This window comes from Eulemur rufifrons, chromosome 7 (genome assembly GCF_041146395.1).
Source record: "Eulemur rufifrons isolate Redbay chromosome 7, OSU_ERuf_1, whole genome shotgun sequence".
Classification (NCBI taxonomy): Eukaryota; Metazoa; Chordata; class Mammalia; order Primates; family Lemuridae; genus Eulemur; species Eulemur rufifrons.
This window is the reverse complement of record NC_090989.1, coordinates 275,246,127-275,268,423: the sequence shown is the minus strand read 5'-3', so window position 1 is coordinate 275,268,423 and position 22,297 is coordinate 275,246,127. Positions and strand designations below refer to the sequence as shown.

General features: G+C 45.3%; 1 protein-coding gene across 1 annotated transcript in view; it reads right to left on the bottom strand.

The window, feature by feature from the left end:
- Positions 1 to 6,408: 6,408 nt before the first annotated feature.
- Positions 6,409 to 22,297, bottom strand: part of RABGAP1 (RAB GTPase activating protein 1) — a 143,743-nt gene continuing 127,854 nt past the window's right edge. The window contains exons 22-26 of the mRNA XM_069476753.1: positions 13,550 to 13,654; positions 12,582 to 12,665; positions 11,808 to 11,879; positions 9,578 to 9,775; positions 6,409 to 8,290 (exon numbers count right to left, since the gene is read on the bottom strand). Coding sequence (XP_069332854.1) covers positions 8,168 to 8,290; positions 9,578 to 9,775; positions 11,808 to 11,879; positions 12,582 to 12,665; positions 13,550 to 13,654 — 582 coding nt within the window. The 3' untranslated portion in view covers positions 6,409 to 8,167. The remainder of the gene's footprint in view (positions 8,291 to 9,577; positions 9,776 to 11,807; positions 11,880 to 12,581; positions 12,666 to 13,549; positions 13,655 to 22,297) is intronic.

Below are 22,297 nucleotides of genomic sequence, written 5' to 3'. Positions count from 1 at the left end.
CTGCCCCAGGGGAGGCAGGAAGCCACTGAAAACTTAAGGAATTGGATGCTGCTTGCTCTCGGTGAAGTTGTGTTTGGTAATCTCTGAGAACCCACTGAGGGCTACAGAAGGGAAAGACCCCTTTGAGGCACACTGGCTGCTCTCTTCAGACTTGCGTGGCTCCCTCTCTGGTAGGGACGTGCCTCCCGGGGTTTGCTGCCTGGTCTTCTCTCTCTCAGGGACTTGGAGTGGCACCCAGGCTCTGACAGGTGTGTAAACTCTTATCTCTGAGAAGGAGCTCTCCTTGCATTTTCTAGATGAGCTTCTGGGTTTATGGAAGGGAAAGTAACAAACTCGAGCCTGGCAAGTGGAGTGGGCCCTGGGTTTGGTAAAGAGAGTGCAGTCTGTCCCCGGCTGTGATGCCAGATGTGGCCTTTCCTCTGGCAGCGAGTCCTGGGCCGAGGCTCCAGTCTCACAGGACAGTGCCAGTCTGTCAGGCACCGCAGTCACGTACAGACTGGCCTTGCGCACAGGCCCAGACTCGTTGCCATCTGACTTGTTCTTCTGCTTAGGGAAACAGATGAGGGTCAGAAAGTCTTTTTGACTCCAACCTAAATGATTCTGTGGCTCCTAGGAGTCAGGGTTTTCGTTTTGTTTATTGTTCATGGAAATGAATCAAGAATAGGAGTAAGAGTTTTAGGTAGCTAGGAAGACTGTAAGAAGTTCCTCCTTCACCTGTAATTCAGACAGTTGTTTTACGTTTCCAGCCCCCTTTCCCCTCCTCCGGGCAGCTTGTGCTCTCTACCCTTTTGGAATTTTGGTTTGGTGGGTCCGTGGTAAGACACCTGTTTCCTTTAAACGTTTGTCACTTGCCAAGCCTCCTTTTGTAGACATCTTCTTACCGACCCCTAAGGTATGATTTTGAAGTAGCCAGGCAAGGCCTAGTTCCAGAAATACTTGTCACCTGATACTAGGCCAGAAGTGCCCCCATTAGACTATCCCTCCTCCGAGCACTGATCGCCTTTCATGCTCAGACTGGCGCTGTGCAGTCAGGTGACCTTTACTCTGGGCGCCCCCTTCTCGGGGGTGCTGAGTGCTGCTTTTCCCTTTGCTCACTTAATATGGCAGCTTTCAGCGACGGGACCTGCCCTGGCTCTGTGAGAGGTGCTTACACCATTCACTACCTTTCCTGGAGAGGAGGCTCCTTTTTAGAAACTCTGCCAGGAAGCCGTATCGCAGGCGTCCTCAAGGCCCCCGCCCGGGACTCACTCTGCGTCTGCCAGGAATGACGGGTGGCTCTGGCTCTCCGGTGAGCCGTCTCCAGCCTCCAGCTGGACTTCCTTTCCAGCATTCCATTCCTTTCCAGCATTTCAGAGCTGGGAAGGCAAAGTGAACGCTGGGCCAGGGGGAAACCCTGCTGCTGTTGCTTCCTCAGGCAGATACTGTAGACGTTAGCCTCTAGCAGCGTTCGTCCTGTTTTCCCCAGAGCATCTTTGACCTCAGGCCTTTCACCCTGGACCCACCTTTCTGGCCTGTTGTGCTGAACCTTTGGTTTCTTTAAGTGGCTGGTTGGGCCCTGTCACTTCTTTAGAAGACAGGTCTCCTGAGGTAGCTGGGATTAGGACAAGTGCGCTTCCGGGAACAGCGAGGCTGAGGGGCTTGGGCTGAGGCTCAGACCATGGGCTTCCTGCCTGCGCGTCCTGGTCTAGCTGCTACGTAGCGTTCCTGGAGGAGCAGGGCCTGTGGGACTTGCTTCCCTCTGGGAAGGAAATGGGAAATGCAGCCAGTCTAGACCTGAAGTCCTGTTTGACAGCTGGCTTCACTCACACTGAGGACTAAGGTGGCCCTGTTCAGTTTTAGCCCTTCCTGGGCCCCAGGGCTGGGGGTGCAGGCGCAGAGCAGCACAGTCGTGGATGGAAAACCTTTCCCTGCTGCACGGTATGTACATGACAGTGGACTCCTGGCCGTAGCTTTCTGTGGTCTGGTGATGGCCAAGTTAGTTTTTAGGAATCTATTTAAAATATCTATCTATCATGTAGCTATTTACTGTGTTTTTCTGAATACACAAGTGTAAATAGTATAATTTGCAGTGCAAAGTCCTTGGCAATAACTTTGTTGTGTATTATTATGTTAAAAAACACTGGAAACCGTGACCACCATGGATTGTCCTTCCCCTGTGGGGCAATGATTACATGTAGGACTCTGAACTTTAAACCTTCGGCGTGGTTGAAGCAGCAGCCTGCATATGTGGACTGTCACCAGTGCCTCGCCCAGAGATGCCTGGCCTTCATCCAAAGGGACCCTGCTGCCCCGACTTCTGCAGGCAGCACCCACACTGTGGCTTCTTCGTGCCGAGTATGTTGGACTCTGCCATAGACTGACCCTCTTGTCTGGCTGCTGCAGTTTGTCTGTAATGCCCTGACATGTTGCATTTTCCCCATTTGGATGAATAAAAATGCTTCTGTCTTAAACAGTAATGGGCTGTTTTGTCCAGAACCCACTCTGTTAAAGTGAAGGATCTGGCTTTGATGAAAAGTGCAGGAAAGGGGGGCCTGCACTTGAACCTAAGACTCTCAGTACATGTTACAGGGTCTTCCCTTCATACAAAGGGTTGAGGGGCCGAGGAAGCTTGAAGGGGAGCCACATGGCTCCTGATAATGGCCAGTGGTTTGCGGGGTGGGTCCAAGTCCTCATTTATGCTCCTGTCTGCGGTCCTTCTCTGTAAATAGTGCAAAAAGTTTACTCATCATGAAACTTTAACCTGGCGGCTTGGCACGGAGAGGGGTAAGCTATGTACATTGAGTGCTCAATCTCAAACCTCAGAATCTACCAGGTGCTTTTCACAAACCTCACTCTTAATCCTCATACCTGTTCCAGGGGTTGGCAATACCCAGACATTACAGATCAGGAAACTGAGGCTCTGAGTCAAAGGGCCCTGCTTAATTAAGGGTGTAGTTTCTAGATGGTGGCAGCAATTGGAATCCAAAACTGAAGCTCTTCGTCATGCTCCTGCTGCCAGCCTCCCTGTGAAGTTTCTGTGATGGAGCTGCCAGAGCAACTTGGAGAGCCCACCTGGAGAAACGAGGACAAGGAAGGTGTCACCGGCCCAGGGTGGTGGTCTGGGAGGGAGCCAGGCCACCTCCAGGTAAGTGGAGAGCTGTGTGGACAACATCACTTGGGGGTTTTTGCCTCACTTTATCTCGGGGCTCTACCTTTTCCCCACTTACCATCAGTCTGGATTTACAACCATGCTAAAAATCAGCGAAAGAAAAGCTGGCTGGGCCAGCCCTCTGCCGTTTCCATCCTGGTTCCCAGATTTGCCTTTCTGAGGTTGAGGGGTAGCCAGACTTTCTTATCCACAACTGGCACAAGGCTCGCCCACAGGAGACAGATTGCTGAGGTGGAACTGGGGGAGAGGAAGGAGGGAGCATTGGTTTCCTTGCTCTTGGGCCCTGGAAGAGAAGGTGGAAGTGGTACAAGGTAGGAGAGACTGAACTCCCAGACGTGCAGCCTCAGGCAAGCCTTTCATCTTCATTTTCAAATCTGGGAATAACAACAGTTGACTAGAGGGAGAAGAACCCATGAGAAGGTAGCTTCACAGGAGAGCTCAGCGATCCCTATGAGACAGGCATTGAACCCACAGTACAGAGAAGGAATAGAACTTGGAAAGGTGGTGTGATGTGCCCCTGTGATCGTAGCCTGAACCCCAAGTTTCCACGTGTTGCTTACAGTGAAGTGCGATGACAGTTTGTACCTACCTGCTGCCCACATGGTCGTGTTCAGGCCGGGGGAGGCCGGGAACTCAGAGCTCAGGCCTGTTGTTCTGGGAGTGAGTGCCTCCGCCGTTCTGGGTGGTTCCAGTCTTCCTGTCCATCTTCTCCAGCTCCCCTGTTCTTTCATCACCCCCAAATTAATCTTAGAAGAGGATTTAAATCCCAGTGTCAGAATCAGGCATTTCTCCGAGCAGTGGAATGCCAGGCTGTGAGGGGCCCACTGTCATTTACTGTGTTACCCTCTGCATAGCTCGAGTTTCACAGGTGGTGTTAGGTCAGTACAGACCTGGGAGTTGTGTTCTGGGCTCTTTTCTTCACTTCGCTCACAGCTCACCTCCTGCCTTTAGGACTTAGAATTCAGAACAGGAGTGGAGATTTTGGGGCTGGTACCTCTTGCCATTCTAAGCTGCCTCCTCCCTGCTGAAAATTATTACCAAGGCCCTGGAGATCAGCTTGTGTTGCAGCAGGGCCCACCAGATGGTCCACTCAGCCTGTGGCATATTCTCACGGACCTCATGAGCAGCCTCCGTCAGCGACATGTGCCCAAGGTCAGAACTAGAGTCCAAGGTTCTCAACACGAAAGCTCCTCCTGCAAGTCCCCTCCAACCACTGGCCTTCTGTGCTCACTTCCCTCACAGCCAGCCTTCTTAACATCTGCACTTGTTTGTCTCTGCTTCCTGCCCTCCAACCCACACCCCACCGTGGTGGGCCACTGCCCCAGCACCCTCCCAACTGCCAAATCCGGTGAGCCTTTTCTGGTCCTCCCCTCACCCAAAGATAGCTCCTTCTCTTCTCTGGTCATCCACGTTCCATTCTCGGGTCCTCTCTCCTGCTTCCTCTGTCTAGGCCTTGAACATTCCTTGTACAGTCTCTAGTCCCCTAGCTGCAGCTTGTCTGAGCACTGGTTCTTAACCAGGAGTGATTTTGCCACCCAGGGAACATGGGCAGTGCCTGGAGACATTTTTGGTTGTGACAGTTGGGGTGGGGTGTGTGCCACTGGCATCCAGCCAGCAGAGGCCAGGGCTGCTGCCGAGAAGCTCTGTTGCACAGGACAGACCCCACAGCACAGCACAGCACTGCCAGCCGAGCTGTCAATGTCGAGGTTCAGAAACCTGTGCTTGCAAGATGCACACTTCCGAGCAACTGTAGATTCCAAACACTTCTAACTGCATGTCCCAGGCTACCTCAAATACATAACACTGAAAGCTAAATTTATCTTCTTGGCATGTCCTTGCTCTCACCAAGTTTCACTGCCTCCATTCTCACCCTATTCCCTTTCCTTCATCACCTCTGCTCAGACCCTAATTTCTCTTGCAGTGTTTCTTCCTAAAGGATTGGCAGGGAACTTCTCAAAGTGAAGTGGGCTTATGACTCTCCAGTGGCTCCCCATCACCTCAAACCCCCTGGCATGGGCCCAACCTAATTACCCAGTTTCATCCCTCATCACCGTGCCCCAGGCAGATTATACAACGCTAACAACTGTTTCTCCCACCTGAAAACTGTCCTCTTGCTTCTCTACCCAGCACATCCCCTGTCAGTGCAAACAGCTGTCACTACCACTTTGTCTCCCTTGCAGTTACACATACACTCCCTGTTGCCACGGGATCCCCACAGCGACATGGTACCTACCATATGTACTGCAATTGCTCTTCTCAGTCTCAGTGTAACCGGGGGCCTCCCGCAAAACAGGTCCTTCCTCTGAGTCATTCTAGGCCTGTGTGCCAAGGCTTACTGGTATATGGACTCCTTTTTCTGGGTCAGCACACGGCTGCAGGAATGAGGATTTCTGCTGAGAACTTACACTCCTGAACACGGGACTAGAAAAGCATAGAGCAGGTTGGCCAGGCATGTGGATTCTAGAAATAACAACACCCTTCAGCCTGGGAGCAGCAACACGATCCTGATCGCAACCGTGCTCTGGAGCCATTGTCCTGGACGATGCAAGAGCACCTGACACGGCAGGGGCCCACTCACCATCCTCCCTTCTTCTTACAGGCATGAAGCCATGGTCTGCGTGTCAGCCTGCTTCCGTGTAGAGGCTGGGGTGGAGGTGGAGTCCTGGAGGGCAGGTCAAGCTGGGAGGGGAACCAAGGGTTAGGGAAGCTTCACTCTTCTTGCTGCAGAGAAGGGCGGCAAGGTGGTAAAGAAGGGCAGCAGAGGCCTGAGAGCCTCGTCCGGTGGTGCAGGGATGTGGAAGGATCAGCAATGAAAAGAAAGGGACTTTGATAAGATGTATCTCCTTGTTGCCACTTTTAGGAGACCATGCCTGGGCCCCAAGTACTCGGCCTGCCTTTCTACTCTTCAGCTATTTCTCCTGCATATTGACATGTTGGCGCTGGAATTCCCTCTCCCATCTCTGCCCAGTGAGAAGCTTTTGTCATCCCAGGCCTGACTACCCTTACCTCCAGTAAGGCTTCCCCCAACCTCAAAAACCTTTGTTATCAGAGCACTATTTTTCAGAGAGAAGCAGTGCTCATAATGAACAGAGGCACGAGAGCTGGGTGTGGTGCACGCCTGTAATCCCAGCTACTTGGGAGGCTGAGGTGGGAGGATCACTTGAAACCAGGAGTTCAAGTCCAGCCTGGGCAACATAGTGACCCCATCTCTTAAAAAAAAATGAACAGAGGCATCAGTCTCCCCCAGGAGCTCCCCCTGTGTCTTCTCAACCCACACGGCCTGGCATCCACCTTGGCTACTCCATCTGTGCCTGAATGGGTGGTCTTCTCTGACTCTGCTTCTGTGTGTGGGAAGGCAGTGGGGAGAGGGGGAGAAGAGGAGGGGACAGAAGCACATAATGATAAAACTGGTTTTTACAAAGCAATGCTGTTTGTACCAAAATATTTAATGAATATGCTGTTAAAATAAAACCAACAAAAGAAATAGTAATACAATTTTACTGGTTTATATTTCAATTCATAAAGTTGACACACTGAAACTACCCTAGCACAATGTCCACGTGCCTAGCATTAGATGGGCTTACAGCTGTTTTGGTAACTGAACAAGAAAGACACAGAAAGCAGCGGAGGGGATGGTGTGGGGGAGGGGGTTGCCACTTTTTACCTCCTGTGTCACAGATGACCTCAGCAAGCATTAGTACAGCCAACAAGAAAAAGAGCTACAGAACAACCCAAGTGTCTTTATGTACAAACCAGTGTCTCTTGTAACCAGCCACCTCCACACTGAACGAAGAGAAGACAAACCATCTGCGAGTCAGCCTGTCAGCATATCACCATATAAATTAAGTCAAAGGTTTTTTTTCTTTTTTTAAAGGAGCTAAAACCTCCCTTCCATAGCTTTGAAGTGAGAACTTGTAGCCCATCTGAACCGTGAGGTCTGCACCCAGCCATACTCTGGGGAGGGCCTGAGGCCCAGCCAGTCTGGGAGGGACCAGGCCAGGAGGACGGACACCTCGAGGCACATGCAGGATGCAAACATACAGCTCAGCCTTTCTCACTCGGACAACCTGTTGTGCAAAAACACTAGGAACCATGAAGTGAGGGAGCCCTTCACAGCTCCTGTAACGGCAGGGAGGAGAGCAGAGCCCAGCAAACCTTGAGTGAAGTTAAGTGCTCAAATAACCACATCATTAAACTGTGCAGATCAGCAGTCCTAGTCTGGGATTTAAACACTGTCAACTGGGTATACTGGGGAAGATATTTATATATATACACACACACACATGACACATTAAGCAAAATAAGATCTGTCCACGTTACGATTAATCCAGTCTCACAGTCAGTCAAGTCACCCACCCCAGCCTTGTGAAGTCATCTTGGCAGCTAATGCTAAAAACAACAGGAACCATGAGAGTTGCATAGAATTGATCAGAAACGTGAATAATGCCAAACCAAAAACCTGTGCATTATATAGTTTAACAAAATGAAGTGGCTTCAACTACAAATATGAAACCTTCCTATTTATTTAAACAAAGTGCTTCTCCATGTCTACCTGGGGGACCTTCTGCTGGCACTGAAGCAGAGTAAGAATTATTTGAGTTTCTGATCCCCTCCTTCCCTCCCCCATATATATATAATATGTATATTTAAAAAAAAAAAAAATGAAAGGTTTAGGGAAAAAAATCAACAGACTGAAGGATCCCCAAACTGATCGTGTAAACTCAGCCTGTAGGCTGGGTGGGGTGTTGACCTACACAGGGAAGGGGCCTGGGAGGTCACACTGAGGGAGTGTTCTAGATTGTGTCTAGAGCATCTGCTGAGCTAGCAGGCCTGTTAGTATCAGTAGTCTTACCCCAGAGGCTGCCTGCTTCATGAGCTCTGGTCCAATGACCTACCAACATGTGTCTACAGATCTGACTTAGGTACATTCTGGTCCTGGGACATGTCACAGAATCACACATCTGGCCAAAGAAGGCAACAAAAGGTGTCGTGTTCGGTGTCTGGAGGCAGCAGCGGCTTTCAGCAAGTCTCTTTCCCTTGAACCCCAGTTGCTGTCTTTATGGAGCTCAGCGTTCGGTTGAACCATGTCTTCTTCGCTGCCTGAACCTCGCTGAGGGCAAGGCCTAAATGGTGCTCCAAGTCCTGCAAGAGGAACAGCGCACAGATGAGGATGTTGGCCCCAGTATCAAGTGACACTGCCTCCCCAGAGCTGAGCCAAGACAAGAATTCAGTCTATTCTAAGGAGGCCTTGGGAAAGTGCCCCCGTTTCAAACTGGCATAGAAAAGGCCTGGCATGCCTAAAGATCTGGGAGCATTTAGTTAAGACCTCGTTTCTTGCCTGGTCTATTTATGCAAACAGCCACCAACTTTAATGTCTCCCTCTCCTGCCCACCCAGTGCACACCAGCCAGACAGCTAGTGCTCTAGCTCTGACCGCATCATTAATTTCCAGCAAAAACCTTTGACGTCTAAACTTCCTAGCATGGCATTTGAGATGCTTCACAATCTGGGCCCACAGACTCTTCCCTCACTTGAGGAACTCCTGAGGCTCCCTGCCGGGCAGGCCCTGCCCTCCCTCTGTGCCGCCGCACACTGCCCACGCCTGGAATGCGCTGCTCTTTCTCTTCTGCAGCTGCAACTCCTGTTTGCTCTCTGATCACAGCTCAGCTACTGTGATGCCTTTCCTGAGTGTCCTGGACTGTCACACTGCCACGTCAGCTTTACAATCCCAACACCTAGAATAGGGCCTGGGAAAGAGCAGATGCCAACGAATGTGTGTTGATGAGGGAGACCTGGCCCTAAGCTTTGTCCTGAACTTGGTTCCTCCCACAAACATCGCTTAGTGGTGCTGGTGGAACTAGCAATGCAGTATAAAGGTGACCAAAATAAGTGCTAATTTGTTCATCAGGAATGGAAGCTCAGACAAATTAGGTTATGTATCCAAGGTCACCAACTAGTTAAGTGATAGGAGCTGGAACAATGAAAGCCTACATTTATAAAGCCCCCACCACTCTGTGGACACTTTTCTATGCATTATCTTATTTAAGTGCTCAAAACAACCTATCATCATGACGCTTAACATTCCCATTTGTAGATGAGGAACCTGAGGTACAGAGGGGTTACTAACCCAAGGTCAGAGTTCAGTGGGAGAGCTGTGATTTTAAAGCACGTGTTCTCTGTCCCACCAAAAAGATTCCGAGCTTTGTAAGTAATTCTCAAAATGACAAAAGTCCAAACCCTTAGGCCAGGCCAAATACCGATTAAATATCCACTGGCAAATAACAAGTACTAGGCTTCTTCCCATGAGAATTATGGTCAAAGTTTAAAAGTGGGGAAAAAAACCCCAAACTATAAAGATCATTTCTGGGGTTGTTAATCCACAACAGGAAATCCAGCCCACAAGCTAGTGTCCGAGTTCTATTGCTGTTACCTGTATCTTACACTCGGCTTCCACCAACTGGAGCTTGGTTTGTGCCAGTTCTAGTTCCATCTCCCTCAGCTGGTTCTTGAGTGTCTCCTTCTCTTCGTCTGTGTCCTCATCTAAAACCTCCTTGGTTGAGCTGATGCCCTTTACACGCCCTTCTTTGTTGAAAAATTCCCGGCAGCGCTCACAGTCATCCACTTTTTGCTGAAATTGAATGTGAGATGTGAAGAGGCTAAGAGGATAAAGTGGTCTTTTAGACTGGTGTAAACATCTTCTTTGCGGGGGCCAAGAGATCCAAGAGATGGCTTCTCCGTTGAGCACTACAGATTCTGAAAACCTGTGCTTTCTTTGTAAACTGGCAGATAACCTAATGGAAAAGTCACCTGGTATTATATACCAAAAGCAATGAAAATATTCTTAATCCAATAATCTCACTTCTAGGAACCCAGGCTAAAAAAAATGAAGCCATGACCAGATAAAGATTTATGTACAAGAATTTTCACTGCAGAACTGGAGATAGGAAGAAAGGGGGTGGGGGAGAGGAATAACTATCCAACAACTGAGCGCAATTAAATGAATGTGCATACATGTAAGTACACAGCTTCTAAAAGGTTTTCAAGGAATTTTTCATAACGTGGGAAAATGGATAAATGTTGGCTGAAAGAAAGAGGACATAAAATGTATATAAAATATGGTCACAAATAAAATATATACCATATTTCATCAAAATAAGATGCCACCATTGAAACATTGTTTTGTTACTCTAAGAAAATATTCTGCCAATTAAACCACAAAAAGCCAATTATAAAAGGCCTACTTTTGAGACAGAAATGTGGAAAAAAAAATGCTTAGCTTAGAATGAATGAAATTTTATATGCTAAACACAAAGACTGAAAGAATATACACTAAAGTGTTAATGAGGCCGGGCGCGGTGGCTCACGCCTGTAATCCTAGCACTCTGGGAGGCCGAGGCAGGTGGATCGCTCGAGGTCAGGAGTTCGAGACCAGCCTGAGCAAGAGCGAGACCCCGTCTCTACTAAAAATAGAAAGAAATTATATGGACAACTAAAAATCTATATAGAAAAAATTAGCCGGGCATAGTGGCGCATGCCTGTAGTCCCAGCTACTCGGGAGGCTGAGGCAGTAGGATCGCTTAAGCCCAGGAGTCTGAGGTTGCTGTGAGCTAAAGCTGACGCCACGGCACTCACTCTAGCCTGGGCAACAAAGTGAGACTCTGTCTCAACAAAAAAAAAAAAAATAAAAAAAAAAAAAAGTGTTAATGATGTTATCTGTGGATTACAAAGTTTTTCCCCCTTATTTACTCTTATTTTCCAAATTTTTTGCAAGAGCATTAATTACAGCTTGTAAATCAGAAAACAAATTTTTAAAGAAGGTACATCCTGTGAAACACTAATTATTACGGAGGCCAATGTCACTTGCTCCAGGCATATCACTGCTCTGTGCCAACACAGCCATGAGCACAGAACTTTCCCAACTTCCTCTCCACTGAGTTGTAAATATTTTAGTAAAGCATCTTTCAGTAAATTACTCATTTTAGTAAAATGTGACAAGCACTCTAAGTATAGCATAAAGAAAGCAAGCACTAAGTTAAGAAAAGCCTCTAAACTGGCAATAAAACATTAAAAAATTAAAGTCCTAAGGCGGAAATGGTGGCATGCACTCATAGTCCCAGCTACTTGAGAGGCTGAGGCAGGGATCATTTGAGCCCAGGAATTCAATGCCAGCCTGAGCAACAGAGCCAGACCCTGTCTCTAAACAAAAATAAATAAAAAATAAAAAAATAAAGTCACTGTACTTGAATCTGTTATAGCAAAAGGAATGAGCTCGGGGAGGGTGTCTCCATAAGCCACAGCATATGGTCCTGACCTCTGCATCCCCACCTCTAGCAAAACCCAATACTTGCAGGACTCCTTTACCTCAGGGTTACACTGCAGCGACTACTGCCTTACCAACAAGCATTCAGAAGTCTCGGGCACTTGTACTTTGAGATCTAAAGCCAGAGTTCTTTTGGCTTCATCTGTACTCCCTTTCCAGAGCAAACAGGCATATTAGCTGTCAGTTATGGAGCGAGGCCTTGTGACATGTGCCTTACCAGGTACTCCTCAGCTTCTCTCACTTTTGAAATCAACTGCCCCTCCCAAGATCCATTATGCTGGGAATACAGCCATAAAATGAACTAAGTGGTATCAAATCTCTTTGACAAAGGAAGCCTTACCCGAATTTTCTCAATTTCCACTTTATTAGCTGTCTGCTGCTTCTCCAATCTTTCACTCAACTGAGAACAAATCTGAAGAAACAAATATAAAATGAAAATCTCTTGAGCAACGTAATCCACCTGCATAATTTGGGCCCAGGATAAATTCTATAGTGTGAGCTGGAATACACTAAATGGAATTAACACAGTACCAAACAGGCTGCTGCTGCGTGGGGGCGGGGGTGGGGGTGGGGGTGAAGCTGATGGGTGAGCAAAGGTTCATCCAGCTGTGCCACCTGTGCATCCATCGACCTGGGCTGGCAAGAACCATCGGCACCACACTCAATGCCTGATGGTTTCTGAACACTTGCCAGATTCAGGAGCCAGCTTACGATCCTGGCATAGGAAGGAACAATTAAGTTATGTTCTTAAAACTTAACCAGCCAGGGAGAAAGCTGGTTGACCACCATATGTAAACATACGTCCATAATTCTGAATCTAAACGCTCCCCAAAACATATTATGGGTTTCATTTATTAAGTACCTACCGTGTGCTGGGTACTATGTCAGGCACTGTACAAACATGGTCTTTTTGAATCCTCACAATGGTCCTCCCAGACAGGGTTTATTTTCCTTATTATACTATTGAGAATAAGTGAAGTTACTTGTCAACGCAAGGAGCAGAGCCAGGATTTGAAACCAGAGTGCTTAAGCATTTGGGTTTGGAGAGTATAGTTTCATCCAGGGAAGCAGGACTTCAGAATACACAACACAATGCCAGGGTATGCGAACCCACCTGCTTGTAGTCACCGATGATGGAACTATTTTTTTTAATCTCAGATTCTGCCTTGTCGAGTTCCCGGCGGCACATTTCTTTTAACTGCACACATAAGAAGCAAAAGTGAATGTTTTAACAGAAAAACAAAGGAAGCTCTATCACTGTTTAGTGTGAGGCTTTCCAGAAGGTGCCTGACCTAACTAACTCTAGAAGGGCTCTAATTCATCTACCTTCTTCCTTCATGAGGCAGCATTAACCCCCTGTTCTTGATGCCAGGAGAGGGAAAGAACAGTCAAAGCTTCTGAAAATGTCAGACACCATTCGAGGTTGGGGCTTTTGGTGAAGTTCTTCCCTGCAAGTGCAACCCAACCTGCGAACCTGTGCTGAGCAGGCAGCACAAACCAAACACAGACCAACAAGCCAGAGCGAGGCTACAGTTTTTTCAGCACCTTATTTTTAATGCAGAAAGTGCTTTGTCATCTCTCTCTCCAGCCAGTCCTGCCTCCTGGAGGACCACGGGGGGAGAGGAGGGGGCGTTGCTCCAGTACACACAGCACCCAGAGCTCGTCCTATTGACTTCAGGTCTGTGCCCCCAGTGACTGCAGAGCTAGCTCAGAACAAGGCTTCCAGAGTTTGCTCTATGAGGGAGACATCAGAGGACAGGTCGGAAAAGAGCCAGACATACCGTGTGTGCTTTCCTTCTGCAGAAATACTACCCCCTCTTCTTTGTTACGCTCAGACACTGACACAGGAAATTGTCCTACCCCAATGAAGGGTGGGCTTCGACCCACTGTCTCTTCCTAGGCTTTAGTTATTAAGAACTCTTATGCTTTACACAGTTTTAAAAAAAGGCCTTTGAAGAGAAACTGAAGCCTGCTGTCTCCAGCTTCTCCGGTGCCAACAAGAAGTCACGAGCTGAACTCCCAACTCTCAAACATTTGCAGGACACAGAGGAACATGGGGGTAAGAGCAAAGTTCCCCTTCACCTGAGCAGATTCGTCTTCTAATCTTCTTTTCTCTTCTTCTGCATCAATCAACTTCTGTTTGGTCATCAGCAGCTCCTTGTTCAGTGCATCTGCCTTTTCCTCAGCCTGAAACATTTGAGATACGCTGTCATGGAACAGGAACCAAGAAATGGAACGGATTTAAATTACGTAGCACAATCCCATGTAAAGATGATAGGGAACTGTGATTCAGGGCGGGGAAATGATAGCCACAAGGTCACAATGAGACTACACTCCTGCAGAAGTGCCTGGAGCAGTCTCGTGTACGGCAGTGGCCACGAGCCCAGCCTTTGGCCTCAGACAGCCTAGGCCCAACTCCCACTGTTCACTGACCACGTGCCTCGTGGACAAGTGACTGAGAACCTCTCACTTTCAGGTTCTTCATCTGAGGGATAAGGCATGAAAAGCATTCAATGTAGTGCCTCTGAATATAGGAAACACTCAATAAAAGGTAGCTGTCATTATTACTGATAGTAATAATAAACTCTAGTTTTCTTCCAAACTGTATTTCTTCTGCTAATAAGTCCTGCATTTTGCTCTCTTTTTTACCGTATAAAGGAGGATGCCCCTTTCCTGACACTTTCTTAACATCTTTAATGGCTGCCCCCCAAACCTAGTCTTTTTCAAAAGCATGCAAAGTTCTGGTGGGCAGTTCTGTGGGTCTCACTGGAAATTATGTATCTGTTCCTGACATGAGTTCCTGACACTGGTCACTCCAAGGATAACTGAGGAATGACTATACCACATTAATGAACAATCAAGGAGTAGACATAAGGGTGTTTTCTGGGCAACTTATATACAACCTCCCTTGGCAGTGGACGGTGGTTTTCCCAAAATCAAACAGGTGTTTCTGACATTACCTAGCTACAGTTATATAGCTGACCCCTAAGCTTTCCACTATCGTATACCTCCACTTCCATATCTTCTTTGGGAAAAAGAGGTTCCAGAGGCATGGATCCTTAAAAGGTGACCCGAGAATGGCATGATATGAAAATTCAAAAGGCCATTAATTACTGGCAAACTGCACATGCATACGATTAAGTGGAGTCCTACAGTTAAGACCTGTCCTTCATGGGAGTAGTTTATCATCTCCTTTTCTAGCTCAAACCCAAGAAGCAATCAAAGGGGGAATAAAGAGAATCAAACAACAGGGAAAATAATCAGTAAGGAGAACGAAGACCGGTTAAAGATTCTGTTTTACTTTAACCGATGGAACAACCTATTCTCATTCCCTTGGACGACATCTTGAGTGTTATTTTGGAGCATTGTGTCACACACTTACGTTCTCTCCTTTATTCATCATCATTACCATGGTACATGATGATTAATACTAAGTCTGACTCTAAGAAGTACAGAAGAGCCAGCTGATAACCGGCTCTTTTACCTCAGGCGTCTTCCCTGCCCATGCTGACCCCCCTTCTTTATAGAAGGTCAGTAGGGAATAATTTCCCCAAGCAGTCACCATGTATGTAGCAGAGTGGAATCTGAAACCAGGTCATCTGACATTGAGCCCAGCACTTGTACCACCACTCCTAGAGCTGATTCTCCACACTGCATCAATGGGAAGGTACACAGAGGCTACTGGACTGACCCAGCCAGGGTCGTCTAATGGCATTCCACTCACTGCACAGCCACTGTGTTTATATATGCATGAGAGAATATGTGGTGATAACAGACATAAATCCAGACTTCCACTCATGAAGGATTAACAGGGACCAGATTTATCCTCCCACTATAAACAGAAAACTGGAGAAAATATATAAAACTGTTTTCAGACACTGAAAACAATAAATGCAGAACTATGGTTTCCGGGGGAAAGAAAACAAGGTGAGTCCTACTTTCAGCCTGGCTTTCTGCCCAGGTTCTGAGCACAGCATGAAGATGTCAAAGGCTCAAGGAGGCAGTTGGAAGGTCAGGGCAGCTGAGGCAGCTGAAAACTACAAGCAGAGCTCCGGGGAGGAGAGGGCTTTAGATTAGCTTACAAGGCAGAAGAGGAGAGAAAAATGAAACTATGAAAATACCCAGTTAAATCAAAGAATGCAGAAAAAGAAAAAAAAAAACCCAAAATTTGGGACCAATAGAAAGCTAATTCCCATTTGGACAAAACAGAACCCTGTTTTAAATATAAAGACACAGATATGTTAAAAGTAAAAGGATGGAAAAAGATGCACATGCCATATAATAACATGAAAGCTGGAGTGGCTATATAACTATCAGATAAATTATGGAACAGGCCGGGCGCGGTGGCTCACGCCTGTAATCCTAGCACTCTGGGAGGCCGAGGTGGGCGGATCGTTTGAGCTCAGGAGTTCGAGACCAGCCTGAGCAAGAGCAAGATCCCATCTCTACTAAAAATAGAAAGAAATTATATGGACAGCTAAAAATATATATAGAAAAAATTAGCCGGGCATGGTGGCGCATGCCTGTAGTCCCAGCTGCTCGGGAGGCTGAGGCAAGAGGATCGCTTGAGCCCAGGAGTTTGAGGTTGCTGTGAGCTAGGCTGACGCCACGGCACTCACTCTAGCCTGGGCAACAGAGTGAGACTCTGTCTCAAAAAAAAAAAAAAAAAAAAATTATGGAACAAATAAGGATTACCAAGGACAAAGAGTGACATTTCATAATGATAAAGGAGTCACTCCATTAAGAAGGTGAAACAATCTGAAATATATGCAGAAATTGGAATTATGTGTAACAAAAGCCTATGTAAACTGAAAAGAGAAAGAGAAAAAAATGCACAATTATAGTCAGAGACTTCCACACTGCTCTCAGTAAGTGACAGAACAAGCAGAGAGAACAGCATAACGTCTGCAGAAGACTTGAACACTGTCAGCCAATCTGACCTAACTGGCATGGAACACTCCGCCCACAGCAGAACACACATATTTTCTAAGTGCATGTGGGACATGGGCTATATGGTAAACTATAAAATAAGCATCAATATATTTTAAAAGGATTAAAATCAGACAGAATATAATCTCAGATCACAACAGAATTAAATTAGAAATAAACAATGAAAAATTTCTAATATTTGGAAATTAAAATATATACTACTAATTAACTCGTATAGGTCAAAGAAGAAATAACAAGAACTGAATGAAAATCATATATAATGGGTACAATGTACATTATCTGGGTGATGGGCACACTTATAACTTTGATTCAAGCAGTGTACAAAAACAATCCATGTAATTAAAACATTTGTACCCCCTGTAATATTCTGAAATAAAAAAAGATAATAGTGTGCAATTCAATGGCAAAAAAAATAAAAACCCAAACAACATATCAGAATGGATGCAGCTGAAAACAGTGCTTACATGGAGATTTATAACTTTAAATGCATATTTTAGAAAAGGTCCAAAATCAATTATTCAAGCTTCCTGAGAAGTCAGAAAAAGAGCAAATTAAACCCAAAGAAAGTAGAAGTATATAATAAAAAGCAGAAATCAATAAAACAAAACAGAGAAAAATCAGTGAAACCAAAAGTTGGCTTCTGAAAAGATCAACACAACTGTTAAACTTCTAGCTAGATTCATTAAAGAAAAAAAGGGAAAAAACACAAATGTATCAGGAATAAATGAGGGGACATCTCTATAGATGCTATAAACATTAAAAGAATAAGGAAATAACAACCTTATGTCAGTACATTTGACAAGATGAAATGGATACATTACATGAAAGACACAAATTATAAAAATAGACACATGAAGAATTAGAAAATTTGTATAGTTCTACTAGAAAGAAATTGAATTCACAATTAAATAATTTCCTGTAAAAGGAAACTCCAGGCCAGCATGACTTCACTGGGCAACTAAGGATTTAATCAAAGAACAACATTACACAAAGTCCTTAAGAAAATAGGAGAATACTTCCCAGTTCATTTTATGAGGCCAGAATCACCCTGACAGCAAAAACAGACAAAAACATTAAAGAAAACACCAGACAAATATTTCTTATGAACATAAAAATATTTAATAAAAGTTAAAATCTTAAAAAAAAATAGAAACCCCAAATGAAGTTTATCCTAGCAATGTAAGGTTGGTTTACATTGAAAAATCAGTTAAAAACTCAGCACCTGTTCATGACAAAAACTCTCAGCAAATAGAAACAGAGGAGAACCTCCTCAGCCCGCTCTATGAGAAACCTATAGCTAACGTCTGGGACAAGGCAATGACGTCCACTCTCACCATTCAGCATGGTTCTGGAGATCCTGGTCAGTGCAGTGAAGCAAAGGGAAAAAAGGGCAGAAAAACTTGAAGTAAAATTGCCTATATTCAGAGATGATGATTACATATGCAGAAAACCCTAAAAAAAAAATATGAAAAAGCTACTCGATGCAAGATCACAGGATACAAGGTTGCAACACAGAAATCTACTGTATTTGTAGAGACTAGCAATAAAAACCGGAGGCAGGAAGACCATGCGAAGACACAGCAAGAAGGTGGCCCCTCTGCAAGCCAAGGAGAGAGACCTCAGAAGAAACGAGCCCTGCTGACACCTTGATTTCAGACTTTTAACGTCCAGAACTGTGAGAAAATAAATTTCTGTTGTTTGAGCCAAAAAAAAAAAAAAAATTGAAAAATGTAATTAAAAAATACCATTTTGTAATAGATTAAAACATGCAAAAGTCTTACAAACTGAAAACTAAACATTGCTGAGAGAAATTAAGAAAGACCTTAATAAATGAAAATTGTAACATGTTCATGTATTGGAAGGCTCAATTATTGTTCAGATATCAATTCTCTCCAAGCTGATTTACAGATTCAATGAAACTCCACTCAAAATCCCAGGAGGCTTTTATTTCTAGAAATTGACAGGGTGATTCTAATATTTATATAGAAATGCAAGGGATTTATAGTAGCCAAATAATTTTCTAAAAGAACAAAGTTGGAGGACTCACTTGACCTGATTTTAAGATTATAAAGCTACAATAATCAAGACAGTGTGGTATTGGCATAAGGATAGAAATACAGATCGATAGAGCAGATAAAGAATCAAAAAGTAGACACACACATATAGGGTCAATTGATTTTTAATAAAAGGGTCAAGGTAATTCAATGGGGAAAGTTTAGCAACCTGCTCAAGGCCACAGAACTAGTACCTGGTGGAGCCAAAGGTCACCTCCCAGCACGTGGACTCCCAAGTCAGTTTCCTTCACTCTTATGTCTATCTCACTGTAGAGGAGTGACCATGACACAGGGGGATCTGACGCAGTCCTGTCAGCCCTTCCAAAGAACCTTCCAAAGGTTCCCTCTCATTCTTTCAGCACCAATGTCAGGTCTAGTCATTACTCCCATTTCATACAGGAGAAAACTTGATTGGGGTCACCCAGGGATTAAGTGGCTGACTTGGAATTTCTCCACAGCTGCCGTGTGAAGAATAGCAAAAGTGACAGGCGATGAACAACAAAAGTGATGTAAAATCAATTGGAAATACAAAGAGGGCTCTGGAAATTGTGTAAGCCTCACACCAGAGCTTTTCTCTGGGATGCAGGAAGCAAAGAACTGAAAGGAATGAAGTTCTTTCAAAAACCTAACATGGCTGAACACAGTGGCTCACGCCTGTAATACCAGCACTTTGGGAGGCTAAGGCTGGAGGATTGCTTGAGGCCAAGGGTTTGGGACCAGCCTGGGCAACAGAGTGAGAAAAAAATAAAAAAATTTGAAAAATCCGACTGAATCCCTAATGTCAAAAAAAAAAAAGAGGTGAGAAGACCCTACATTTCTCCCTTCACTGAGAGGAAGAACCTACCTGATTTTCCGTGATGATTCAAAAGAAACGAGAGAAGTTAAGTTGGAAAGGGAAAGTCCTCTATGGTAAAGGCTTGTCTCCTTGGCATGTTAGATGGCTGGAAGACAGGACCCAACTTGGATGCTCCTGAACCCTAAAGTCAGCAGGGCCCTGCTCCTCAGCCTGGTTAGGAGTGTGAGCTCTGGGGTCAGAGGGCTCTGCTACTGACTAGGCTAGGTGATCTGTGGAAGATATTTAACCTCTTTTTGCCTCAGTTTCCTCATCAGTAAAATGCGAATCACACAGCCCTTCTACAACACGGGCTATTTTGAGGATTTGAAAAGATAATATATACAAAGCACTTAGAACAGTGTCTAGCGCTTAGTAAGTGGTCAAGAAATGTTAGCTGTTACGTGTCAGAATCGCAGCTTCTTGTCCCACATTTATTGTAGAGACAGTGTGGCATTACATATATATATAAAAAAAAAGAAAAAAGCCTGAGCATTCCTGTTAGATGGGCCTGGGTTAGATTTCTGGCTCTGCTTCTTCCTGGGTGCCTTCACCTCTCTGAGTCAAGTTTTATGATTGTTAAAAAAAAAAAAAAAAAAAATCCTGATCCGTAAATGGGGCTCATGTTACTGTCCTCACAAGGTTGAGGTAAGGATAAGAGATATGAGAGTTTAGTAGAGTGTTATAATAGTGCTGGCACCACAGATCATCAGTAAATGGAAGCTCATATTATTATTTTTATCATTTCTCACTCCTAGTATCAGGAATGTAACCTAATTCTTTGACTACTGTATCAGGATAAGGCAACTTGAAAAAAGGTTTACACAGTTAGGGGCAAGTTTCAAGAACACAGGTAGTCTATGATCCGCTTCAAACTAGTGGAATGTTGACATTATTACTGGGCCCGTGTGACGGGAAAATACAACAGCTCAAACTAAAAAATCCACCTGGAATTTTAGCCTAAGCTGCCTCTTAATATAATTTCATTATAGAACACAATGGCTCCTGTTCAGAGCCCATTTTCTTTTCCTTTCCTTTTGTACCTCCTTTCCACATGACCCACAGCTGCTCCAAGGGCCATGTCAGGTGTACACCTCTGGCCCTGCTTCAGTAGTCCCCGCTCACCCCTCACTAGGCCCAGATGCTTCAACAGTGAGGGAAGGACCCGAATAGTGTTTCCACAAAGAGGCACAGAGAGTATGCGGGCAATCTGCACCAAAGGGAGAAAACTCAGCCCTGTTGAGCAGACGACGGTAAACCATCAGCAGTCAGAGATATCAGGTTCTGGTCACTGAGGGCTAATGACCTTGAAACACCATCCCTGCAAAAACTGGAAGGAGGAGCCTCCCCAGTTACACGAAGCTATTTGTAGATGACAAGCAGAGGAAATCACACTGTCTGTGCCTCTTTTTTTTGGTGACGCTTTTCATATATACCAAATCATGTAATTTTCACTATACCCTGTGACATAGCTATTACTCTACCTCTCCACATTTTACAGGGTATCCAAAGTGAGCTGAAAGTAGAGTAGCTGGCATTAGAATCCACGTCTGTCCAACATTTTTACACCATTCTTCTATTTCTACAGACCAGTAATGAGAGCTGTTAGGTGCTGCTCTCTCTCTCCAACTCATGTGTTCATCACTTTGAGAATCTAATGAAACCACAGACTTTCTACCTATGAGAATCTAATGAAAGCACAAACTTTCAAAGTAGTGCACTAGTACACAAAATTTTCAAACACTTTTGGTGGATGTCAAGGACATTCTATGGGGTTCAATATATAAAGTAGGATCCCCATAAACCCTGAGCCTATCCCTAGATCCTTAGGAAACCAATGAGCAGTAGAGTAATCCTAGGAGCCTGGCGGGGAAATCTAAGTCAGGGTTTGGCAAACTACACTTCATGGGCCAAAGCAGCCTGCCATCTATTTTTGTACAGAAGGTTTACTGGAACTCAGCCATGCTCATTCATTTTCATATTGTCCATGGCTGCTTTTGCGCCAATGGCAGAGTTAAGTAGTAGCAACAGAGACCGTATGGCCACAAAGCCTTAAATATTTACTATCTATCCCTTTACAGAAAAAGTTTGCCAACTGCTGACCTAAACCATGTATGGAGAGACTATACCTTCTTCTAAGGGAAGCTTGTAGTGTAGAAAATGGAAAAGCACCCTGCCAGGAAGGCCATCATTTCAAAAAAAAAAATTTTTTTTTTTTTGGAGACAGAGTCTTGCTCTTTTGCCTTGGCTAGAGTGACGTGGCGTCAGCCTAGCTCACAGCAACCTCAAACTCCTGGGCTTAAGCAATCCTCCTGCCTCAGCCTCCCCAGTAGCTGGGACTACAGGCATGCGTCACCATGCCTGGCTAATTTTTTTCTATATATTTTAGTTGTCCAGATAATTTCTTTCTATTTTTTTAGTAGAGATGGGGTCTCGCTCTTGCTCAGGCTGGTCTCAAACTCCTGACCTTGAGCGATCCTCCCGCCTCGGCCTCCCAGAGTGCTAGGATTACAGGCGTGAGCCACCATGCCCGCCCTCGAAATTTTTTTTTTTTTTTTTTTTGAGACAGAGTCTCACTTTGTTGCCCAGGCTAGAGTGAGTGCCGTGGCGTCAGCCTAGCTCACAGCAACCTCAAACTCCTGAGCTCAAGGGATCCTCCTGTCTCAGCCTCCCGAGTAGCTGGGACTACAGGCATGCACCACCATGCCCGGCTAATTTTTTCTATATATATTTTTAGCTGTCCATATAATTTCTATTTTTTTTTAGTAGAGATGGGGTCTCGCTCTTGCTCAGGCTGGTCTCGAACTCCTGAGCTCAAACGATCCGCCCACCTCGGCCTCCCAGAGTGCTAGGATTACAGGCGTGAGCTACCGCGCCCGGCCCGAAATTTTTAATATTAGGAGAAGCATAGAAAAATGGAGCATTCGGCCAACAGAAATTACTGACGAAACTACAAGTTGCTGAGGCACTGAGCCATATTCCAATCAGAATATT